This window comes from Lepidochelys olivacea, assembly GCF_965140295.1.
Source record: "Lepidochelys olivacea isolate rLepOli2 genome assembly, chromosome: 5".
NCBI classification, from domain to species: domain Eukaryota; kingdom Metazoa; phylum Chordata; order Testudines; family Cheloniidae; genus Lepidochelys; species Lepidochelys olivacea.
This window is the reverse complement of record NC_140415.1, coordinates 114,234,173-114,257,120: the sequence shown is the minus strand read 5'-3', so window position 1 is coordinate 114,257,120 and position 22,948 is coordinate 114,234,173. Positions and strand designations below refer to the sequence as shown.

Below are 22,948 nucleotides of genomic sequence, written 5' to 3'. Positions count from 1 at the left end.
GTGTACCTTCTAAAAATGAAACCTACATCTCTCTCTGAGTTGTGAAGAATATGTATTAAGGTTATAACAACCAACAAGAATGCACTTTTATGTAGAAAACCACGATTAAATAGAGTCTTCCTGACTAGTGATTTAAATCAATTTGATTTAAATAAAATCCACCCTGCTAACTGGACCACATGAAAACACAGATTTTTAAAATAATAATTTTTGTTGGAACTTCAAATTTCAAGTGCTAAGGGAGGAGCACAGAGGGAGCCCTTAAAGTGCAGAGACATCAGCATTCACGGACTGGTCTTGTTTACTGTCCCCAGGCCTCCCTCCCTTAAACAGCACCACTCTCCCTAACACAGCCTCCTTCCCCAATACACAGCCCTTCATTCCTTCAGACTGCCACACATACCTGGCTTGCCTCTGCTGCCTGCCCTTCACAGCCCCACTCCGCCCTCTGTCCCCCTCAGCTCCTCTGACACTAGAAAGTAAGGGAGTCAAGAGGAGTCAGGAAGTGCCTATGCATGAGGAAGGCATGGGGAGGAGTAGGAAAGAGATCAACATTTTAACATCTGAGACAAAGATTCTCTCCCCTAGGCAAAGGTATAAAGTGACTGGATGAAGCTGAGATGCAGAATTTGCATAAGCCAACCCTGTATGTTTTAAAAGTGTTGTCTGAAATTCTCTCTCCATAACACTTCAAAAAGGTATTTCCTTTTCAACCTAGCAATCCCCCTTTGTGCATCTACTGTCACAGCAGTGCCAGGGTGAATAGAATTCTGAACATCTACATTGTTCTCCTCGTGTTACCCACCGAACGACTTTCCTTTTGCAAACTCACAAGTGCAATTGGGTTTAACCTTCTCCATTTGGCTCACTATTATTTTGAGCTCTCCATGGAATAGAGATGTAGGTCTGTAATATGGAGACTCATGCAGATTTGTACTTTTCCTTGCTATAGGAGTACCACAGCTTTAATACATGTACTGCAGATGTCCCTCTACTTTTTGAAATACTTGTTGTAAAATTGAGGCTACCTGTTTGCAATAAAGCTTGTCAAACTCTGTAATGAACCTTTCTCCCCTGGTGACTTCCTTGCTTATTGCGACATTGTTGAATCACACATTTTTTTAAATGGTGTTTTGAATGGCAGTATCGTGGGCCATACACTTACACAGCATGCACTTCTTTCCTTCTCCTCTCCCCACAGTGCCCCCCAAAACCTGTTCAAATATTGTGCTTACTTTCATGTTATGCAGAGTTTCTGTCCAGTCCATGGAACCTATTTGAGGTATAGCAGTAAGAAGTATGCTTGTTGCCTTGTTTGCATTTTCTTTCAGAGTCTTTAAAACCTTATCCACTGAAACCTAGAAATACAATAAAAAATAATGATTTTCTCAAACTTGTTTGTAAAATAGATAATGTTGCACAAAACTCAACTCCTAATTAAGCAACACCCTACGTATCATCCCCCATCCAACTGTTTTAGCTCAGAACAGAACACATGAATAAAAACAAAAAATCCTCTATGCATTTTAAATTGAGATGACAACAAGCCACAGAGGAGATCTTTTTAAAGACTCAATAGTTTCTTTTTTTGTTACATTGTACAATGGGAGAGTGATTCTACAAAGTCCATACTCAAGATACCTCAATGAAACTGTTCACCAGAGTAAGGACTGAAGGACTGGGGCATTGGTGTGGAAACGGTGACTTATGTTTACTCTAGCCATCTTATGCTTCGTAACTATAATAATACTGAGCTGACACATCTGAGTAGAGTGAGACCTCTTGCCACAGAATGTTTGAAAATGTAAAAAATTACTTTTTATACAAAGACAACCTTGGACAACCTGAGAAAGTGGCTATTAAGTTTTAACTGCAGGAAAAATTTCCACTGCTATTCTCAGGATGACATTGGCAGCTTTAAATAAAATGCTGCAGTGAGGTAATTTTCACAGCATCAGTCAAAGCTTCAATGTTCTTTGTGAAGGTATAAGTTAGATTTTAGTGGGCCATCACTGGCTGAAATCTTACTGTATAATAATGGACACTGTAGGCACATAAATATTTTCAGTCTTCAAAAATTCAACTGAAGAATCTACAATATCCTGACTGTGTCTATCCCATTACATGCATTTTATGGGACTATCAATGCAGAAAACAAGTGAAGTTCTCAGGGATCCATATCCTCGCTGCTGTTTGCCTGCATCTTTGTGACGCATCTGTGCACAGACAGATCAATATTGCAGAAAACTGATTCAATTTTGCAACTAACATGGTTCTTTCCAGATCAAAACTATGTTAAGATGGAGGTAGGGTTGAGAATGCATATAAGTAATGTAGGGTAAAATACACTACAGGGGTGTTGTAAATATCCCAAACACAAGCACTGCAAACCCAGAAAATTCAGAGTTAAGGTTAAAATTGAAAGAAATCCAAATATGTCAAAAGGTATGGAAATATACAGTTAAGGAACCAAAACAACCTTCTGTCTTGTAAAGGTATCATCCTGGAAAAAAAGAACCAAATCCATCTTTAAAAATCAGTTGCATTTAATCTGGGATTACATACACCATTTTGCATTTATCATAATTGTGTCGTTATCTCAGGGCATCACTACAGGACAGCAATAAGGCTGTTTAGATACCTTACCTGTGTTGTAATTTTGTGAAGGCTACACTGTATTCTTCCTAGATAGCAAAGATATTGAATCCCAACTTAGAATCATAGAATATCAGGGTTGGAAGGGACCTCAGGAGGTCACCTAGTCCAACCCCCTGCTCAAAGCAGGACCAATCCCCAATTTTTGCCCCAGATCCCTAAATAGCCCCCTAAAGGATTGAACTCACAAGGCTGGGTTTTGCAGGCCAATGCTCAAACCACTGAGCTATCCCTCCCCCCAGTGCTTCAAATGCAATAAAACAAAGAACACTCCCCACAAACAAAAACTTAACTATTGAGCTTTGACCAGCACCTTCATAAATGGACTAAGAGTAAAATTCTGCTACTGATGCCCTCCCCATGATTTAAGTGGCAGCTGTGCACACACATCCAATAGAAGATCTGGCCCTAAATGTTGATTTTTCTTTCATAGATTTAGAATCATAGGGGTAGAAGGGACTGCAAGGGTCATCTAGATTCATAGATTCATAGATATTTAGGTCAGAAGGGACCATTATGATCATCTAGTCTGACTTCCTGCACAACGCAGGCCACAGAATTTCACCCACCACTCCTGCAAAAAACCTCTCACCTATGTCTGTGATACTGAAGTCCTCAAATCGTGGTTTAAAGACTTCAAGGAGCAGAGAATCCTCCAGCAAATGACTCGTGCCCCATACTACAGAGGAAGGCGAAAAACCTCCAGGGCCTCTTCCAATCTGCCCTGGAGGAAAATTCCTTCCCGACCCCAAATATAGTGATCAGCTAAACCCTGAGCATATGGGCAAGATTCATCAGCCAGATACTACAGAAAATTCTTTCCTGGGTATCTCAGATCCCACCCCATCTAATATCCCATCACAGGCCATTGGGCCTATTTACCATGAATATTTAATTACCAAAACCATGTTATCCCATCATACCATCTCCTCCATAAATTTATCTAGTTTAATCTTAAAGCCAGATCGATCTTTTGCCCCCACTGCTTCCCTTGGAAGGCCGTTCCAAAACTTCACTCCTCTGATGGTTAGAAACCTTCGTCTAATTTCTAGTCTAAATTTCCTGGTGGCCAGTTTATAACCATTTGTTCTTGTGTCCACATTGGTACTGAACTTAAATAATTCCTCTCCCTCTCCGGTATTTATCCCTCTGATATATTTATAGAGAGCAATCATATCTCCCCTCAGCCTTCTTTTGGTTAGGCTAAACAAGCCAAGCTCCTTGAGTCTCCTTTCATAAGACAAGTTTTTCATTCCTTGGATCATCCTAGTAGCCCTTCTCTGTACCTGTTCCAGTTTGAATTCATCCTTCCTAAACATGGGAGACCAGAACTGCACACAGTATTCCAGGTGAGGTCTCACCAGTGCCTTGTATAACGGTACTAAAACCTCTTTATCCCTACTGGAAATACCTCTCCTGATGCATCCCAAGACCGCATTAGCTTTTTTCACGGCCATATCACATTGGCGGCTCATAGTCATCCTATGATCAACCAATACTCCAAGATCCTTCTCCTCCTCCATTACTTCTAGTGTAACCCCCGCCAAGATTCAGGATTTGTTGTTTCTAAGTCATCCAAGACAGATCCTTTAAGGCCAGAAGGGACCACTGTAGTCATCTTGTCTGATTTCCTGCACAACACAGGCCACAGAAGTTCACCTATGTATTTTTCTATTTTCAACTATTGGTTGAACAGGATGGTCTCGTTTAAAAAGACAATGAATCTCAATTTAAAGACTACAAGTGATGGAGAATCCACCACATCTCTTGACATCGTGATTCCAATGTTTAATGACACTTGCTGTTAAAAAAAAAAAAAAAGTGCCACATTTCCAGTTTGGAATTATTTAGTTTTCTGTATAAATTATTTTTTAAATACACTTGCTTTCAGGCCAAAACCAAAATGCCACCCAAAAGCTAGGAAAGATTTCATATAAACATAAAAAATATAGAACAAACAATTTTACAGTGTTGCTTTGACCATGTATTAACTAATATATACAACAGTCTGCATTTCTGCAAGTCCTACAGTTGATGCTGCCATTTTCTGTGATGACTAAGGTTCAACTGGCAAGCACCGTAAGCATTCTGCTGGTTAGTGGTTGTTCTTGAATATATTACATGAGAAAGAGGTATAAGAACTAAAAAGGATATGTTTTTTTGTGGAGAGCTCAAGAGACTTAGGACAAGGTCAGTTACAGGAAAATGATGTCACAACTGGCTTTATACACATACCCTGATTCACACAATAAGAGGTGAACAGTTTTATTCTGATAAGAGAACTTTTTAAAGGAAAAAGCAGGGATATTGGACTCAGTCCTGCTCTCACTAACACTTTTGTTATTTCAGAATGCCTCCAATGACTTCAACGGAGTGAATTAGGGTATAAACTGGTATAATTAAGAGCAGAATTTGTCTGGTATAAAAGGGCCTACTGTGATTTCTATCAAGAACTGTATAACTTTATGCACTTGCACTACATATAATTTGCCATAATCTAAAACAACAAGACCAAACAAAACAGAAGCTTCACTCACGGCTTCTTCATGCTCCTTCCAGCAGTCATAATCTGTTGCCATAGCAATACTTGCATAGCAGATTCCGGCTTCTCTTGCAAGAACCACCTCGGGAACTGTGGTCATGTTGATAACATCAGCCCCCCAGTTGCGAAACATCAAGCTTTCTGCCCGAGAACTGAAACGTGGCCCCTCAATGGTGATCATTGTCCCCTTTGAGTGGCACTTAATCCCATGCTTCTTGGCAATCTCCATAAGAACCTTCAAAAATATTATCACAGAAATAGCAAATTATTAATCACCTACGTGAAGCCAACTATTTCCTCATACAAGAGAAGTAAGTAAAGAACAAATCTCTCTCTTTGGGGGGTACTCTTGTCTCTCACCTGAATAACTTTCACACAATAAGGCTGTCTTTATACCAGTGGTGACCAAACTTACTGACCCTCAGAGCTGCATACGATAATCTTCAGAAGTTCGAGACCCACAAGACACTCACAACCTGCCCCGCGGGGTGGCCCCTGCCGGGGCTCAGGGCTTCATCCTTGCAGGGTGGTGCCTGGTTGAAGCCCCGAGCCCTGGTGCCTTCCCTACTCCCTCTCCCCTCCCTAGCCCCACCACCCTGCTGCAGGGCAGAAGCCCCGAACTCCTTCCCCCAGTCTGGTAGGTGGAGAACAGGTAGGATGCAGGGGGAAGGGGACACTCCACGAACCGCACTTTAACTGTAAAAGAGATGCATGCGGCTCGCCAGCCATCGTTTAGCCAGACCTGCTTTTTACTATGAATGTGAGCCTAATTTGACAACAAGTGTCAAACAAGGAAACCCACTCCCATTTCAGCTTCCTCTCTCAGGGCTGAAAACAAATAGTCCTACTGATGACGATAGGATCAACTGTGTTTTAACATCCATTGTCAGAAAGGAGGCTAAATACCTGGATGCCTGCTCTGCATTGCTGTAGTGGGTGCTGAACTCATCTAATCCAGATTATACCAGTGGGATTCTGTTTCCAGCACTGGGTGAGGAGGACAGGAAGCAAGTGTGTTTGATACCCAGGCCTTGCTTACAGTGAGACTTCTGGTCAGAACAAGTCTAAACAATGTGGTAGTGGAAATGCTGGTGGCCAGTTTACACGAACAATACCACCATTGCTCCCAAAGGTGGAGCTGAACTGATGATGGCAAGGGTGGGAAATTTTAAGAAAAGTCTAAGTATGTGGGCGAGGGAAACATGGTGGAAATCTGGAGAGAAATGCATTGATTTGGAGATGTGAGGGTTATACCTCTCTCTTAATTCCCACGCCAGTGGCTAAACTCTATGTGTTGACGTACACTAGATGTTGGTCATTAGTCTGTGCAATCCTGACCAGGAATATTATATCGCAGGGGTGGCCAAACTGTGGCTCCGGAGCCACATGCGGCTCCTCAGAAGTTAATATGCGGCTCCTTGTACAGGCACCGACTCTGGGGCTGGAGCGACAGGCGCCAACTTTCCAACGTGCTGGGGGGTGCCCACTGCTTAACCCCTCGCTCTGCCACAGGCCCTGCCCCCACTCCACCCCTTCCTGTCCCCTCCCCTGAGCCTGCAGTGCCCTCGCTCCTCCTCCCTTCCACCCCAGAGACTCCTGGACCCCACAAAACAGCTGATCAGGAGGTGCGGGGAGGGAGGGGGAGATGCTGATCGGTGGGCCTGCCAGTGGGTGGGAGGCACTGGGAGCTGGGGGAGCTGATGCGGGGCTGCTGATGTGTTACTGTGGCTCTTTAGCAATGTACATGGTAAATTCTGGCTCCTTCTCAGGCTCAGGTTGGCCACCCCTGCTGTATCGGTTCACTTTTACTATTTGTAAATTGTTTCCAGTGAGTTCCAATCTCTGAACTAGTATCAACTGTCACAGTATTCCAAAATAGTTTCCTTTTATTATAACACAGAAAAGGATCATTCCTTTTTCATTCTGTATTTCAGGGCAACTTCTCTTAATTTAGTTTTTGGATTTACAGTTTATAAAAATTCTGGAAAGTTTATTTTTCTCTGATATTTTTTGTATATTTAGTTGTTAAAAAAAATCTACGAATTACATATCCCAGTTGTTCCATCCAGCCACAACACATTTATAGTTCTGGATTTTTGTATGGTTTTAATTATTACAATTGGGTTAGGGGAATTATACTAATATACACCTTTTGAGGGGTTCTGATGACATGCTAAGCTCCAGGACATAGATCAAACATATTATGATAAAATCAGAACTTGAAGAAAAATATCTGAATTGCAATAAAATTATCTATCTTTAACTTCATAATTTATCGATTTAACTGCAAAGAGCCCTAGATTCATGATTTATCTATTTTTTTGTTTTGGAAACAGTGATGTGGTTCCATCAGTTATGACTGTGTGTGTGTAGAACTTCCCTTTTATTATTGCTGCTGTAAGAAGCAAAGGACTAACTTGAGTCACTGAGAAATACTATTTTTGTTAATTATACAGAAACAATATCTACCTACAATGATGCAAAATGGTAAAAAGAGCTAACAGCTCAGCACTGATACTTGATATATTAAATGCTCTGGACATAGACTGAGTCACCTGCTTAGCACTCTATTGTTTTGTCTGCCTTGGAATGGTAACTGATAGCATGATGACTAAGTGGGTTGAAAGATTTTTAGAATTCTAATCTGACCATAATTTCTGTAAGTGATTCTGTGCTCTCTCTGTATATGCCATTATGCAACTTGCATTCTGCAGAGACTCTTAACATGAATCTCCTTCTTCATTTTCCCTCTGCTCAGATGGAAGAACATTCTGGCCCCACTGAAAAAAGGCATTTTTAACCATAAACAAGCTCTTCCCTAAAACAACAATACTGAAAAATACAGCAGCATTTCCTATTGTTAAAATAGCACAACCCTCCTCCAAATAACAGAAATCCCAAGGTACATACAATAAGACCAGCAATATTTAAAAAGGATAAGAATAGATTAGTCTCCATCCTTAAAAGTATTAAATATAGCCTGTTGTAATAATTGGGCCTACAAATTTACCATGATTGTGAGCTCAACTTTAAAAGTAAGTAAAAGTTCATAAGATGTCACAATAACCTATAATCACAAATGCTGATGGGAAAAGGTACAAAAGGGAGAAAGACTGAATTAGTCTAAATAAAAAGGCCTACTGATGTAACTCAAGGACTGTGTTAAGATCACGCTTGGTAAACAGGAGCAGCTGATGAGCAAAAGTTATTTTGTCCATCCATTAGGCCTAGTATCCAACATACTAGGGGATATCAGATACCAGGGGATGGATTATTCCACCCATCACTTCCTTTTGGGGTCCTTAAAGAAAGAAACTTCGGGAGAGAAAAATTGACTAGCAAGCTTTACCATCATGGCTGCCACCCGCACTGTCTCCTGGACCCCAGACCTTCTTCATCCTAATCCTGAGAAATGTCCTGAGCAGACAGGGCTTGAGAGAGGCAGATGACATCACCACTTCCACCAGTTCCGGCTGAATCCTGAACACCATCTCGAATGTGAGTAGGGTGACCAGATAGCAAGTGTAAAAAATCAGGACAGGGGGTGGGGGGTAACAGGTGCCAATATAAGAAAAAGCCCCCAAAATCGGGACTGTCTGGTCACCCTAGATGTGAGACCCCCCATAAAATGCATCCTTTTCCCTTCCCTGCCTTATTTCTCTCTGTGCTATCTTCTTTCTTTTTCCTTCTGTCTAAGAAGAATCTGTCTTAGCTAGCCAAGACTACATATTTTACAACATTGCTATAAGCCTTTGACAGAAAGAGGCAGATAAAAGCTGAGTTTGCCCAGTCTCAGAGTGGCTAATAAGACAATGTGCTGGGACTGTGTTTTTCCAGCAGCGAGGTTGCACATGAAAGTCAACACCAGAGATAGAAGCTGCATTTCTATCTTGGCTGTTTTTTCTCTCCCCTGTGTGTGTGTTTGTCTTGGTTTGTCTTCTTAGGAACCTGGATTGGACTTTAACAACATCATCAATAACAACAGCTCCAGCCCATTTCAACTAGCTTCTCTTTTCTTCAAAAAAAGGACAACCATTCCCATCTTTAATACCATCTAAAAGACTGTCAAACATGGGGGCTTTTCCTTATACAAACTCTCCAGTTAAAGGAAAAGGAAACAAGAAATGTTAAAATAAAAGCCTTATTTAACTACTTTACATTTCAAATGCTTTAATTCTTTTTCCTTCTTATCAAGCTTCTTATCTTGACTCAAAGCTTAAAAAGGATGTTTAATGGTGTGTTTGCCATGGTACTAAGCAGGCTAAAGTCTCTCTATACCAAACGCTGAATCTTGGTTAAAACTGTTTAATGACTGGGTTGTATTAACCCCTTTAATTCTTTGGGCCCATATATTCCATCAAATGAAGACAACAAGCCTTCATCCTGCTATGTCACATGCTATACATGGGTAAAGCTGCTCAGACATTGTGTAAAAAAACAAGTGCCACATTGGTACCTTCTGTGACTGTTATGTTGTTATTATTAATGATTTGTATTGCAGTAGCACCGAGGAGCCCGAGCCATGGATCAGGACCTACTGTGCTAGTTCAGAACATACACAGTACAAAGAGGGTGCATGCCTCAATTTTCTCTCCCTTGTTTGCCCACAATGTCATTTTAATGGATTGGTAATTAATAATTTAGAAGCCTTTCATCCCCATGAAAGTCCCTGGGGAAATGCAGGTTGCCAAACGCTTTCTTAAACGAATGACTACACAATCGGCATTCTTTTCCCTGGAAGACAGAACTTGGTCTGCCTTTTTCATCATTAAACCACAAAATCTTTTATTTGCATGTCTAGCAAATTCTAATTTTATTTTTAATTTGGTCAAATGCTTGAGACACAGGACTAGAGGGGCGGAGACTGCACCTGGATTATGGAACCACTTAGTCAGTCTATAGCATGTCCAAACAGCTTTTAAATATTTGATTTTTCTTATGAAATCCACTAACCTCTCTGGTTTTGGTGCAAAATGGTTCAGCCATTGGAATATGACATACTCCTGGAAGATTGGAATAGCACCCATCATAAAAAGTGTTATGTCTTTTGATAGTCCTGGAAAAAAAGAGCATATTTAGAGATAGAAGCAGCAGGAAATTCATGGATGCTGAATGATTAAGTTGTCAACTGATGGGGAAAGGGCATGAAAAATCATGTTAATAAACATCTCCAACACTATTCTTTACCTGTTTTGCCCTGATATACATCTTCTGAAATTGTGGTGGAAGGGAATGAAGTAGCAGTTCTAGCAGCATATTATCAGTTAATTACAGAACATTAAGTTCAGTCAAGTGGAATCTAAGTATGAATTACTTCTATAAAAAGATGACAATTAATTTTCAGTTCCTAACAAACTCCAGTTTGAATGACTCATAAATGTACCAAAAAAAAAAAAAAAGCAGCGGCAGTCACCTTACACTGAACAAATGGGCACTTTGGGGAACAAAACATGCACAAATTCAACCACAGCAATATTGAAATTAGAAGTCCTCCTCTTCTCAAAAGAATTATATCCATGTCCACAGCTTGAAACTGAAAGCAGACCTTTCCATTTGAAAAGGTGATCCCTACCTCCCTTCCTCCAGATGGGAAACTGCTTCCCTGCATGAAAGTAACCAAACAAACATGCAGCTCAACACAATGCAGAATTGTCCATCGCTAACAGAACATATTCTTTCCATTTTGCCATCTGTCAGAATTGTGACTAAGACATCATTACGCGCTCAATAGTGCTGAGTCACCCATTCAGTTAATTGGGTGGTGAAAATCCTCTGAAAACAAACCTTCCAAGAACCATTCCCCACTTAGTAAGAGGAAAAAACACATTTGCCCTGTCATTTGACTTTTTAAGTTCGAGTTAGTTGACTTGAAAGGTTAACTTCACTTTAAGTAACTTTTTGTTCCACCTTAACTTGATTTCCCCCCTTTAGACAAGTGATGCAGTCATGCATACAGGCATGAGTATGTTAATATTATGTGTACCTAATACTGATCTGTTCTACACTGAAGAATAATTTATGCGTGGACAAGATAAGAATCAGAATACATCAAGCGTACCACTGTTTCGGCATGAGTGGTACTGAATCCCCCCCAAGATTTAACTTGAGCTTTCTGGTTTGGAAACAATTGTGCTACCATCTAAAGTTACTTCATGGCGTTGAGAAGAATGACCCAAATAGACTGCAATGGGAGTTGTGCCCACGTATATGAAGGCTGCATTGAGCTCTACACAAAAGAACTAAGTCTATGTAACTGTTTTTCTGTTCTAACGGCTGTGTCATTACAAAGTGGGAAGCTGCAAATGAACATAAATGTGTGATGGCAAGATACTGTTAGAATACTAAATATTCTGTATTCCCGAGGCACAACATACACAACAAGTGGTAACTATTTGCCACTGGAACCTGCTACAGCAATTCACTGCCAAAGGTATGGCACACACATGACTTGTCCCCCTACTGGAGTTTAACACTACTACTTTGCAGGTCTATAGTTCCTCCTACCTGAGGATCCCAAGGTGCGTCACAAATGCTAATGAATGTAAGGGTGTATCTGCACGACCCATGTTATAGCATGGCCACAGCAGCACTGTGACGTGGGCAGTGTAGACACGCTTTACCACTGGGGGGAGAGCTCTCCTGGCGATAAAAAAACCCCACCCCGAACGAGTGGTGGTAGCTTCATCACCGGGAGCACAGAAATGGAGGCACAGGGAGCTGAGGTGACTGCCCCGTGTTCACACAGAATCAATGGCAGAGCGAAGAATGGAACACAGGTGTCCCAACACTCTCTCATGTGTCATGAACACAAGGCCATTTTTCTTTAGCTTCTTTAATACTCTCTGCCGTTTGAGTGACCTGGTTCAGCTGTACTCTTTCAAAACATATGGGGGAGAGAGAGAGAGATAAAAGGAAGGGATAAGAGGGAAGGACACTTGCAATGGGATCTGTGTCCAAATCTCCTAGTAAGTTTTGAAAATCCGACTCATAGTTAAGTGTAAGATTCAGTCACAGAAGTCACAGATTCTGTGACTTTACTGGACCTCTGTGACTTCTTTGGCTTCAGCTGTCAGCAGCTGTAGCAGGGCCTGGAGCTGTGCACCCCACCCATGGCTGGAGCTGGGAGTGTGTGCTCCTAACCTGTGACTGCGGCTGGAGCCGGGCCTGTATGTTCCCCCCACTCCCTGTGGCTGTTGGCGTCCCTGCCCCGTGGCTTTGGCCAGGACTTTGGGGTTGGGGCTGCCAGTCCCTCTGTATGGGGCTCCAGCTGTCATTCCTCTCCAAACCCTCCTCCACGGTTATTTTTAGTAAAAATCAGAGACAGGTCACTGGCTCCTGTGAATTTTTGTTTATTGCCCTGACTTTTACTAAAAGTAACCATGAGAAAATCTTAACCTTACTCATAGTGCACAAAGGTATAATAGATGTTTAGCATACATGCAAAATAGGCAGGCCCCTGCCCAAAGAATTCAAATAGGACAAATTACAAATAAAGGTAAATTACAGAGAAAAAGTGTGTGTGTGTGGGGGAAGGGCTATAATACAAAAAGATAGTTTTTAATATTTAAATTTGACCCTCATGCCAAACATTTAACTATTTGTTGACCCTATGCTTGAATGTTTATAATCCTTGCCTAGTATATTTTTATATTATACATTTCCCCCCAGAAGACCGAACTTTTTCATAATTAAACCACAATTTTTTTTATTTTCATGCCTAATAAATTCTAAGTTTCTTTTTTAATTTGATCAAAAGCTTGAGACACAGAAGTAGAGAGGTGGAGATTGCATCTGTATTCTGGAAGCACTTAGTCCATTATTCCATTATAAACAACAGGGGCTGTCCAAACAAGTTTAATTTCTGTTATGAAATCCTCTAGTCTACTCTTTTTAAAATAATGATGGCCCTGATCCTGCAAACACTTTAGCCTATGCTGACATCTTTGCAGGATCAAGGTCAAAGGGATCACAGGTAGAAACATTCCGGGAACTTCTGATGAATGGAGAGTTGGTATCTCTCCTTGCTGGACCCAGTTCAAATTTAATAAAATGTCTTATTTTGAAGGCAATAGGACTTTTCCACACTAAAAGTAATGCACGTGCACATTTGCATGATTGGGGTCTTTGTGGGTTGGGGGGAAAAGGGGCTCTGTTTTGTTTTGCTTTATTTTTGTGACATTTCTCTACTTTCTGGAAGGAAAAAGAAAGTGGGAAGAAAGCAAGAGAAAAGGGACAGTATTTTTGATAATGCTTTATTTGAAAAAAAATTAAGTTTGTAAAGAAGGGGGTTTCCCTAACTGGGTTTTTAAGTCAGATTTAGGAAATAATCCCTATTCAGGAATGGTGCTTGCAACTTTAAACATGTGCTTAAATCACACTGAAGCGAATGGGACTTAAGCATATCTGGAGAGTTGAGTGTGTATGTTCCTGAATAGGGACAGCTTTAACAACATATTGTAGTGCTTTTCTGAGTCAGAGGAATAATTTTTGACCGTATTGTATTGACTCTCCACTGCTTTACTCACCCTATTTTAAAATACAGTTATGGTTAACATTTTTGAATGAAAGGACAACAAAAGCCACATTTGTGAACAATACAGAAGATTTTCTGCAAACACTTATAAAGACTAAAGATTTAATTGAGAATGATAGATTCACACAAGATTTTTCCTCCCTCATAAATCCCTTGGAGCCTTTCCACCGTCCCGTGTTATAAGCATGTATTGTGTATATTGTCTGATTTGCATAGTTTGATGGCTAGGCTTTTTGGTTTAAAGGGAGGAATTACGAATAACTGGGAAATCACTCAGAAATGCTGCCCCCTGTGCAGCAGAGAGAGGGCCAAAGTCTGAAGTCCTTCCTCAATCCTCGTTTGGGCAAAACTTCTTTTGCACAAGGTAGGTTTAAAAAAAATTAAATAAGGGCTTCAAGACTTGGCTCATATTGCATGCTCAGCTGTAGTACAACATTCTAATCAGTTTTTCATTTATATTTTAGCACCAGCTTTTTAATAAGTGGTGATGTCACTTAAGTTCTGGTTTATGTTAAGAGGGGAAACCAATATTTGAACAGTTAGTTTCTTGTTTTTTTCTACTTGTCTTTAAACACTTGTATGAACAATGATGTGTGCAGAAAACTTTGCATTATTCACATTGCTTGTAAAAAATCTCTCCTCCAAGTTACCAGTAAGCACTTTTCTAAAAATATTTTAAATACTAAATTCCAGTGGCATGGTTTATACTAAAGGAAGCTTGAAGAAAACATTTTAAAGTTTAAAAAGGAGTACTATTCTCTTCAATATGAAGCTATTCAACAGCAAGACAGGTTAGCAATTTAAATTTGTAAGCAAAACTGTATACACTATATGAAATGTGTCAAAACAGTAACATAATTTTCCTTTTATGGGATAAAGCAGGGCGGCAACCAGAATCCAGTTAATTTAATATCACATACTAGTCTGTGATTTCCCTGTGTCAAGTGTCTGCTAATGAATTATTTAGAATGGGAGGAAATGAAAAGCGAGATAATCCTATTCCTGCTTGATTCTAGTTTAGACATTATTAGCCAGTCACTTTCACTTGAAATGATCCTGAGCAAATCCCAGACTGGAGTTTCTTGCTTACCATATTTGAACTATTTCTGCCCCTAGTTGTGGCTCATATACCAAAGGTTATAGAGAAACCTTACCAAAGACTTTCCAATATAGATTCAAATATGTGGGAGCTGCTACCCCAGGGATAGATCGTGACTATATCTACTCTGACAATGTTTTCACACTCAATGTGTCACAATCTCCCTCCCAGTTTCCCCACTGTTCCAAGGAAGGAATAAACTGTGCTGGGTTTAATGTCTGATGTGCCTAGGGTGACCAGACAGCAAATATGAAAAATCAGAAAGGGGGTGGGGGGTAATAAGAGCCTATATAAGAAGAAGACCCCCAAATCAGGACTTTCCCTATAAAATCAGGACACCTTGTCACTCTAGATGTGCCAGTTACATGGGTGTGTGAGGTGTGAATGTGTGTGAGGTGTGAATGTGTGTGCGCGCGTGGGGGAAGAGCTAAGGTTCTGCCCACCTCCTCTCACCTACTTGTGTAGAGGGCAGGAGGTGGAGGGGGGGAAAGATATGGAGTATCTCTACAGAGCCTCCCTCCTCACTTACCCTGCTACCTATGATGATGTGGGTAGCTAGTGAAAGGGAATGCCTTACGGCCTCTTACTTATTTACTTGTGCAGTCCCGCTATCCAAGCCACAATTTGGCCCTATTAGCATTATGGCTCACATACACTTTGATCAGTGGTCCCTTACCTGTATTACAGCATTAAATTGTGTTCTCTTTAGGTGTCTCTCTCTTTGTGAAATATATATTATTGTTTCTTTTTTTCTGGCTGACTATTCACCTGCTGTTTTAAGACTGAATCCTAAAGGAATAATTGATATTTTCCTTGTTATGTGGATGCAATTAGTTAGCAGAAGCCGTTTGTTGAATTACCTGAATAACTGCTAGTCAGCATTACTACCAAAGCACTTGTGATTGTTTCATAACTGTACGCTAATTTGATTTTTGGCATGCTCCTTTCTCCATCTCAAGTGATTACTACTAGGTGCACTGACAGATTTATAGGTGCAACAGGATTTCAAGTTATGACTAGTTGTAACGGCTGCAGATATTGCCAGACAGTCTGGAATTACCTGTAACCGAACGACAAACAGTTACAGGAAAAAAAAGTCGCTATGCAATAGTGGCATCACATTACCCATGAGAACCGTACCCTGTTTCTCTTCTCCCCAGAATTGTATCTACCAATGAGGTTTCTAATTTTTGGTTCTTGTTTTCCTGCAGAGCCAATGCAGCTATGGCAAGAGGGAGCCAGACTGTATTCTGGTTTCTGCCCCATTATAAGACAAATAGTTAAAAACTACGTTCCTGTTGTGGAATCTTTGAACTTATGATGATGTAAGACCCAAGAAAGAACAAGGTTTGACTTTCAGGTCTAGGTCAAGTCTGCAGTAAAAAGATTTACTTGCAGGGGAGTGGGCCTTATATACACATGAAGTGAATTTCAAGTAACTGAGCTTTATGGGGGTGAACTGTTTGGAGGTATACACATCTGGGTGAAATCCATTACCTCAGACTGTCTCCAGGGAAGGGGACAGCAGTGTATACCCCTCACCACTGCTATTCCAGCCCTTCATTCCACTTGCACAGAGTAGGAAGGCAGCAGAATTCAGGTAATGGTGGATCCATGGCCTCCTTTCCTGGCTTGCCCTCAAGGATGTTATGTGGGGCTGGTGCAGAGGCCCCACCCTTCCATGGACTAAGAGAGTGTGCAAACGTGCCCTGCTGGGCCCCTGTGCCTGTGTCTCCCTTTACACAGCCTGTTATTGGATTTAAGCAGAGCAGCAGGCTGTCCATAGGGTTAATGTACTCTGAGCGAATCTGATATGGAGTCACTGAGGCACAAGAAACATGGAGCCAGACAATATTATTTTTACAGCCACTCTTCAAAGTGAAACTGTAAATATGCAGACTGGCTGAGAGAAGTAGCCTTTGCTAAATGTTTTCATTTTGTATGGAAACTTACGTTTTTCTTGTAGTGTTATATTATATCACTAAGTCCATGCCAGTGGTCAAAATTTGACTAAATCTAAAACCACTTCATTGCGCACCCAGTCCCATTAAGTCCATCCCACATTCCCCTTTCTTCCTCTGCAAAGCATTACTAGTAACAAAGTGGCAAAACTAAAATTCATTATGAAAGCTAATCCTAGTGCTCGGTTTTTTTCTTTTTTGTGGTATCTCGGTTCTGTCTCCGGGGGCATTAAGGAACCCCCTCCCTCCCACCCAGGCAAGAAGCTCCTGCCTTGTAACTGTCTCAGTGGTACGTCATACAGAAAGTTCGAGGAACAAAACTGACAAATGTAGAAGCAGCCTTTTAATGTGGTAACACCTCTTCCCAGAAGCTTGCTTTGCATACCTTCACCACTGAACTTTCCAGTGCAAACAGACTACAGGTTGCATTCTCATCACATTTTTACCAGCAGCTCTCTGCAACAGGTGGGACAGAAACCTGCACAGTGCCTCGGGGAGCAGTGCAGTAGGTCTTCACAAACAACAGCTTGTATCATCAAAAGAACTCTTCCAGACTTACTTCTCTCAAAGGCAATGTCTATGAAAAGGGTGAGGGTGGTGGTCACTGCCTACAACGTGGTTTGTGGCTCAGCTGGGATTTTTGGACAGAAGCAGGGAAAAGATCAGGGAGTTATTTCATTACATTTATAAAACAAAAATCATTAGTTTCTACAATTTGCACGCACACACAGAAATAATCAAAGGCAATAACAACATTTTTAAAAGAACCGGCCCTTAATAAATAAAATTACGTACAAAAAAGCACTTTAAAAGAATGGTACTTAGGTTGCAAAGTCAAGCACTCAAAAGTTAAGAAAATGCTAAATTTACAGTTGCCCCTGCAACCTTAATTCTGCCCCCCTCTTGCATATGCAGCCGGGGCACTGCATAAGATAGGGGTCCTGCAGGAAATATAGTGTGTGATCATGTAGTTAAACAAGGGGGCTGCATTAAGGTTGTGCAGGCAACAGCAAATTTAGCATTTCCTAGTTTTCGACTGTTTGACTTTCTTTACATGCAGTCTTTTTGTGTGTAATTTCATTGTTCATTTCCAGAAAAAAAAAAAAACAGATAAAAACAAAATTCTATTATGTCCAATTATAACGGCCTCCCCCTTTAGCTACAGGATGAACTATATTAACTGGCAACAGCAGAAGGCTGTTATCCAGGGGTGAGGGGAGGTGGGCTGCTGGCAACGTGCTAGGTCCAGACGATGCTTAGGTAGATGTCAATCTGGTGTTCTCTCTTTCCTACTCTAGGAGGTGGGGGCTCCTGCCTCATGTGATGCCCCCACAAGATGTGGCGGGGAGGTGGTAGGGACTGCTGCTGCTGGGGCCAAGTTATACACGCTTTCTGCTCTTTTGAGACTCAGATCGTGGTTGTACATGATTCTCTGCAATTGTGTGTCTGAGCAAAAGGTCTTTAACCCATGTAGTCATACTGGGACCCTGTAAAGAGAAGCAATGCAAGAAGCCTAGGAGGAAATGAGAAAATCAGTGTGCTGTTATTTGTACCAATAACTGAAAGCTAATTTATTATTTATACAGTGCCTTAAGTTTGCTAGGCACTTTACAAAACAAGACAGATACAGTGCCTACCCTGAGGAGCTTATACTGTCTCACTTTTAGGCATGACAGAATAAGTGAGAGCAACGAATAATAGGGGGAGGAAAGGAGAAACAGCACCTCAGTTGCAATTGTAAGATCACATGGTTACTTGGACTCATGAGGTGAACGTTTTGAAGGTATTCAAATTTTTTTTTTTAAGCAGGCATTCAAGAGGGAAGGCAGAGGTGGAACTAGAGAAAAAAAGACTAAAGAATAAGGGGTAGTTAGGGATGTGGGGATGCCCAATGGGTTAGGACTAGTACAGCTGCCCCAGGTAGCTAACAGGAGGAAAACTGAGAGGTGACTGTGAAATAAAGATTTGTAAGAGTGGGAGAGAGAGAGAGAGAAAGAAAGAAAGAAAGAAAGAAAGAAAGAAAGAAAGAAAGAAAGAAAGAAAGAAAGAAAGAAAGAAAGAAAGAAAGAAAGAAAGAAGATGGGCGGACAGGAAAAGGTTAAGTACACAAGAGCAGGAGGGGAGTGGCAGACAGGGTAAATGACAAAGGGGACAGACAAAATGTGGAGGTGCAGCTTAACGAAGTAGGGTCTCCAGGGGAACTGGGAGGGAGGGCTTGGGGCAGAGTGGGGTGGGTAGAAGTTTCCTGCTGGAGCCAGGGAACAGCGAGGGGTGAGACAGCAGGAGAGAGAAGGGTGCAGCTAGGGAAGCAGGTACTTGCAGAGGCCAGGGGAATGGGAGCTGTTGCAAGTGAGAGTGAGGTGACTGCAGCAACCTGCTCCCAAATCGCCTGAAGGAAGGAGCAGGTGATAAAAAGAACCATGACTTGTGATAAATTTGTAAGCGTTGGCAACACTGCATTCTAAGCAAAATGTACATAAATGAGCTACAGCATGACCTGCAAATACAGGAAACAGTTTTTCAAAAAGGGCTTCTATCAGGGGTTCAGCCACTTAGACATGCGCTATATTTAAAATCACACTGGTTTCAGTTTTCCAAGAAACAGCACATCATACAACCAAAGGCACTTGGTGAGAGGTTACAATTTAAAATTAATGGCACTGCAGAAAACAAGCCTAGACATGCAAGCATTCAGCCTTAACAGGCAGTGTAAAACTGCCAGAAGCTAGGATAAAAGAATGAGGAATTTTCCCACAGACTCCTCTTAAGTTGCTAGAGGATGAGACACACAAACAAAAAGTTACACATGCAGTACGTTTACAAAACGTTGGCATTAAATTCACATATTTGCAAAAAGGTATAAATACACTGTTTTTTAATCCCCCAAAACATTCTCAGGTTTTTGTTAGAAACTGGAATGGGTAATCAAGGAAGCAGTCTGCAATGAAGGGGACTCTTTGGGAAGCAAAGCACTGTACACACTACACCTTCATTAGGATTCTTGGGAAACCAGAAATGTTATTAGCAACCCTTCTTCTTTTAAAACACTCCAAGGATTTGTTCCACTCTCTTTCTTTGACCTTTGTGTCTGTTTCCCTCCCTGTGCTCCTATCACTTGACTGTACTGCTCTCCACTTGGTCCCTCTGCTGCACAGTCTCAGCACTGTACTGCTTCTGCAAGAGTCTTTTCCTGTATAGCTCCTATCTACAGCAGTTTTCCTGCATCTCCCCATCTTAATTCAAATCTCTGCTGATTTTTTTCTTTTGCAGATGCTTGAATTTCATGTGTGTGGCGGAATACACTCCTGTACTCACACCCTACACACTACTGCAATAATATTTGTAAAAAATATGCCTTGTAAGATATCATTTGAAAACTCAGAACTCAATGGTCAATAATATCATGGTAAAGTGTATGCAACAACATTATATTCAAAATTAGTAACAGAAGCCAAAATCCGAACTGAAATGTGTTTGCTGATAGGTCAGAATTGCTGGACCAGGATTGTGGCTATACACAGACTCTCAGGGTGTGACCTGCATGCTATTAGACTATTGGTGAGTGGCCCAGGTGGGAACTACAGTAGCAAAGCATGATAAGGCACCCCATGTTGCACGGACAGGGTGACACAGCCCTTCACTAGTCTGGACTGCACCCCAAAATGTCATAAACTACTCCTCATTTCCTGTTGAAAATAATAATTTCACAACCATTATCCACTGATGTCAGAGTAAAATCAGGATCTTGCAGCAAACTGAACTCTAGTGGCTCCCACACACACCACGGAAGTGTTTTTGGTCAGCATCAAGAGTAAAAATCCATCCACACATCAGCACACCTCTACTGGTGTCTAATTGAATAGTGTCAATGAGATCATGTAGTAAGAGACAAAAATAGATACATAGTGAAAATACACTGCCTTTGACCCCTGAATCACTATAAACAATGCTCAAGTATCCAACATTTCTTTAAGCAAATGAGCTACTTGTCAGAAAATAACATGCATATATATAAACTAAAAAATAGTAAGAATGTGTGTGTCTCTCTCTCTCTCTCCTGCCGTCTCCCTCTCTCAAGTCTTTGCTTGAAGAAAAAGCCATAAAGAAACCTCAGTGAACCTTGCACAGGTGGGTCATAGTAAATAAGGCACCTGGCTTAACAGATGGAGGGATACAAAATATCCCTCAAAGATTCAAAACTCTAAAAATCAGTCTTAAAATAACTTCCCTATAGCATAAGTCATATACAGAATATGTGACAGTTTGAGATGACCAAAATGAATCATTCCTGGCCTCACCACTTGTGAGAATTACACAACCCAAAAGTCATCACACAGAATCCTAAAGTTGCTTGCCCTTGAAGGAGGAGCTCACTGTACAACATGCAAAACAACTGGTTTGTGTGTATGGGTTTTTTTTGGGGGGGGCGGAGGAGGGAAGCGGGGAAAATGTGTGACATTGAGACAATCATATTTTCTTTTGTGTCAACCAACCAAACTTTATAGATCCAGCTTGTCCTTGAACAAGATAATGTTAAAAAATCCCTAGCTTTGTCTCAACGGACCCTTTTTCCATCACAAGTGAAGCAGAATTTTGAGGCCTTATTCTTGAGCACAACCAATGCAGTTGGACAAAACTGGCAGTCTATCTCCAGAGATGCCCAGTGCTAAAAAAAAAACTTGCCAAAATTCTTTCCACTTTTAAAGTGTTTAGAATTCTATAGACAATTCAAATAGGCCTAATTTCTGTCCCAATTCATAATTTAACAAAGCTGAGTTCTTTGTCAAGTTAAAAACAGTTTATAAAGATGAAATTATTATTGCTTTTGCTTTTATTTTTAGAGATAAGCGCATAAGTCAAGTCTGCTACTCCCAAAAATAATTCTAAAGACTTTCTTAAAGAACTAACTCTCTCCTAGAGCTACTATCACTGCAAGTTCACGGTCATATGCACAATTACTATGGACTCTTCTGTGTAGGCTTGTGAACGACATTCACAGAAGTTAATAAGAGCTGTCGATGCTCAATGCCTCTGAAAATCAGGCCTCTTTTATTTAGGTGCCTAAAGATGATATGAGTGCCTAAATGTAGGCACCTGAATTTGAAAATGATGGCCTTGGTTGTTTACTTTTCTGCCTCACTAAGATCTGCTAACTTGGTTGTCACTGTATGCATGTTTAACAGACATGCACTCAGAACAGATGTAGGTTTCAGAGTAGCAGCTATGTTAGCACCTTAGAGACTAACAAATTTATTTGAGCGTAAGCTTTCATAAGAGCTTACACTCAAATAAATTTGTTAGTTTCTAAGGTGCCACAAGTACTCCTTTTCTTAGAACAGATGTAGATATCCAAAGTAAAACCTTGGATCCATTTACCTGTGTGCACTTTGGGTTCAGAACATTGTGATTTGGGCCCATCTCTAATACAGATATTGCTCTTCAAGATCAGGGCTATAAATGAAAATAAAGGTTTCACACCTCTTAAGTAAGCCATAACTCATAACAGAGCACAAGTTACCCTTGCAGCCCACAGTCCTAGTGCAGCCTCACTGTTTATTATTGTAAATGTCATACTTCCTCTCCTTAAATAAGTTTGTGTTGTCCCTGATTTTTGGGCACATACTTTGAAAGCCAGTGTCACGTAATTGGGCACAGACAGGCTGAGAGCTGAAGGGTAAACATTTAAAGTCTCACAAACAGACATATCTCATTCTGGTAAGTCATGAGACACTAGGAAAATAAACTAACGAAGTTTAAGTCACAGGCTGTTTATATGTTCATTTCTACAAACTGAGTAATTAAAAGCTAAGAAGAGTCAGAAAAGAAAAAAAAAAAGGCTACTGACAAGCACAATCCACTCATTATTACATTATGTTTGAGTTTATGCTTCTAAAAGTCCAGGAGACGAAGAAGAATAGAGCTGTGGTTTTATCTGGTAGCAACAAGGGCCAGATTCTCATGTCAGATGTGTGCTTCCCATTCCTATATAGCTACTGCTTCTGCGTGCATGAACATAGTAGCTCGTGTTTTTAAATGCATGTTGCTGCAACCCACGCATCTGATACAGGAACTGAGCCTTGACAATGAATCCTAGTTATTTAGATCTTCACTGTTGATCAGATCAGTGCAGTGCAGTGCAGATTCAGCAAACCTATTTT

General features: G+C 40.9%; 1 protein-coding gene across 1 annotated transcript in view; it reads right to left on the bottom strand.

Annotated features, from left to right (window-relative positions):
• MTAP (methylthioadenosine phosphorylase) overlaps window positions 1–22,948 on the bottom strand; it is a 55,763-nt gene that overhangs the window by 6,568 nt on the left and 26,247 nt on the right. Inside the window, exons 5-7 of the mRNA XM_084629105.1 lie at window positions 10,151–10,253; window positions 5,193–5,432; window positions 1,236–1,358 (exon numbers count right to left, since the gene is read on the bottom strand). Coding sequence (XP_084485231.1) covers window positions 1,236–1,358; window positions 5,193–5,432; window positions 10,151–10,253 — 466 coding nt within the window. The remainder of the gene's footprint in view (window positions 1–1,235; window positions 1,359–5,192; window positions 5,433–10,150; window positions 10,254–22,948) is intronic.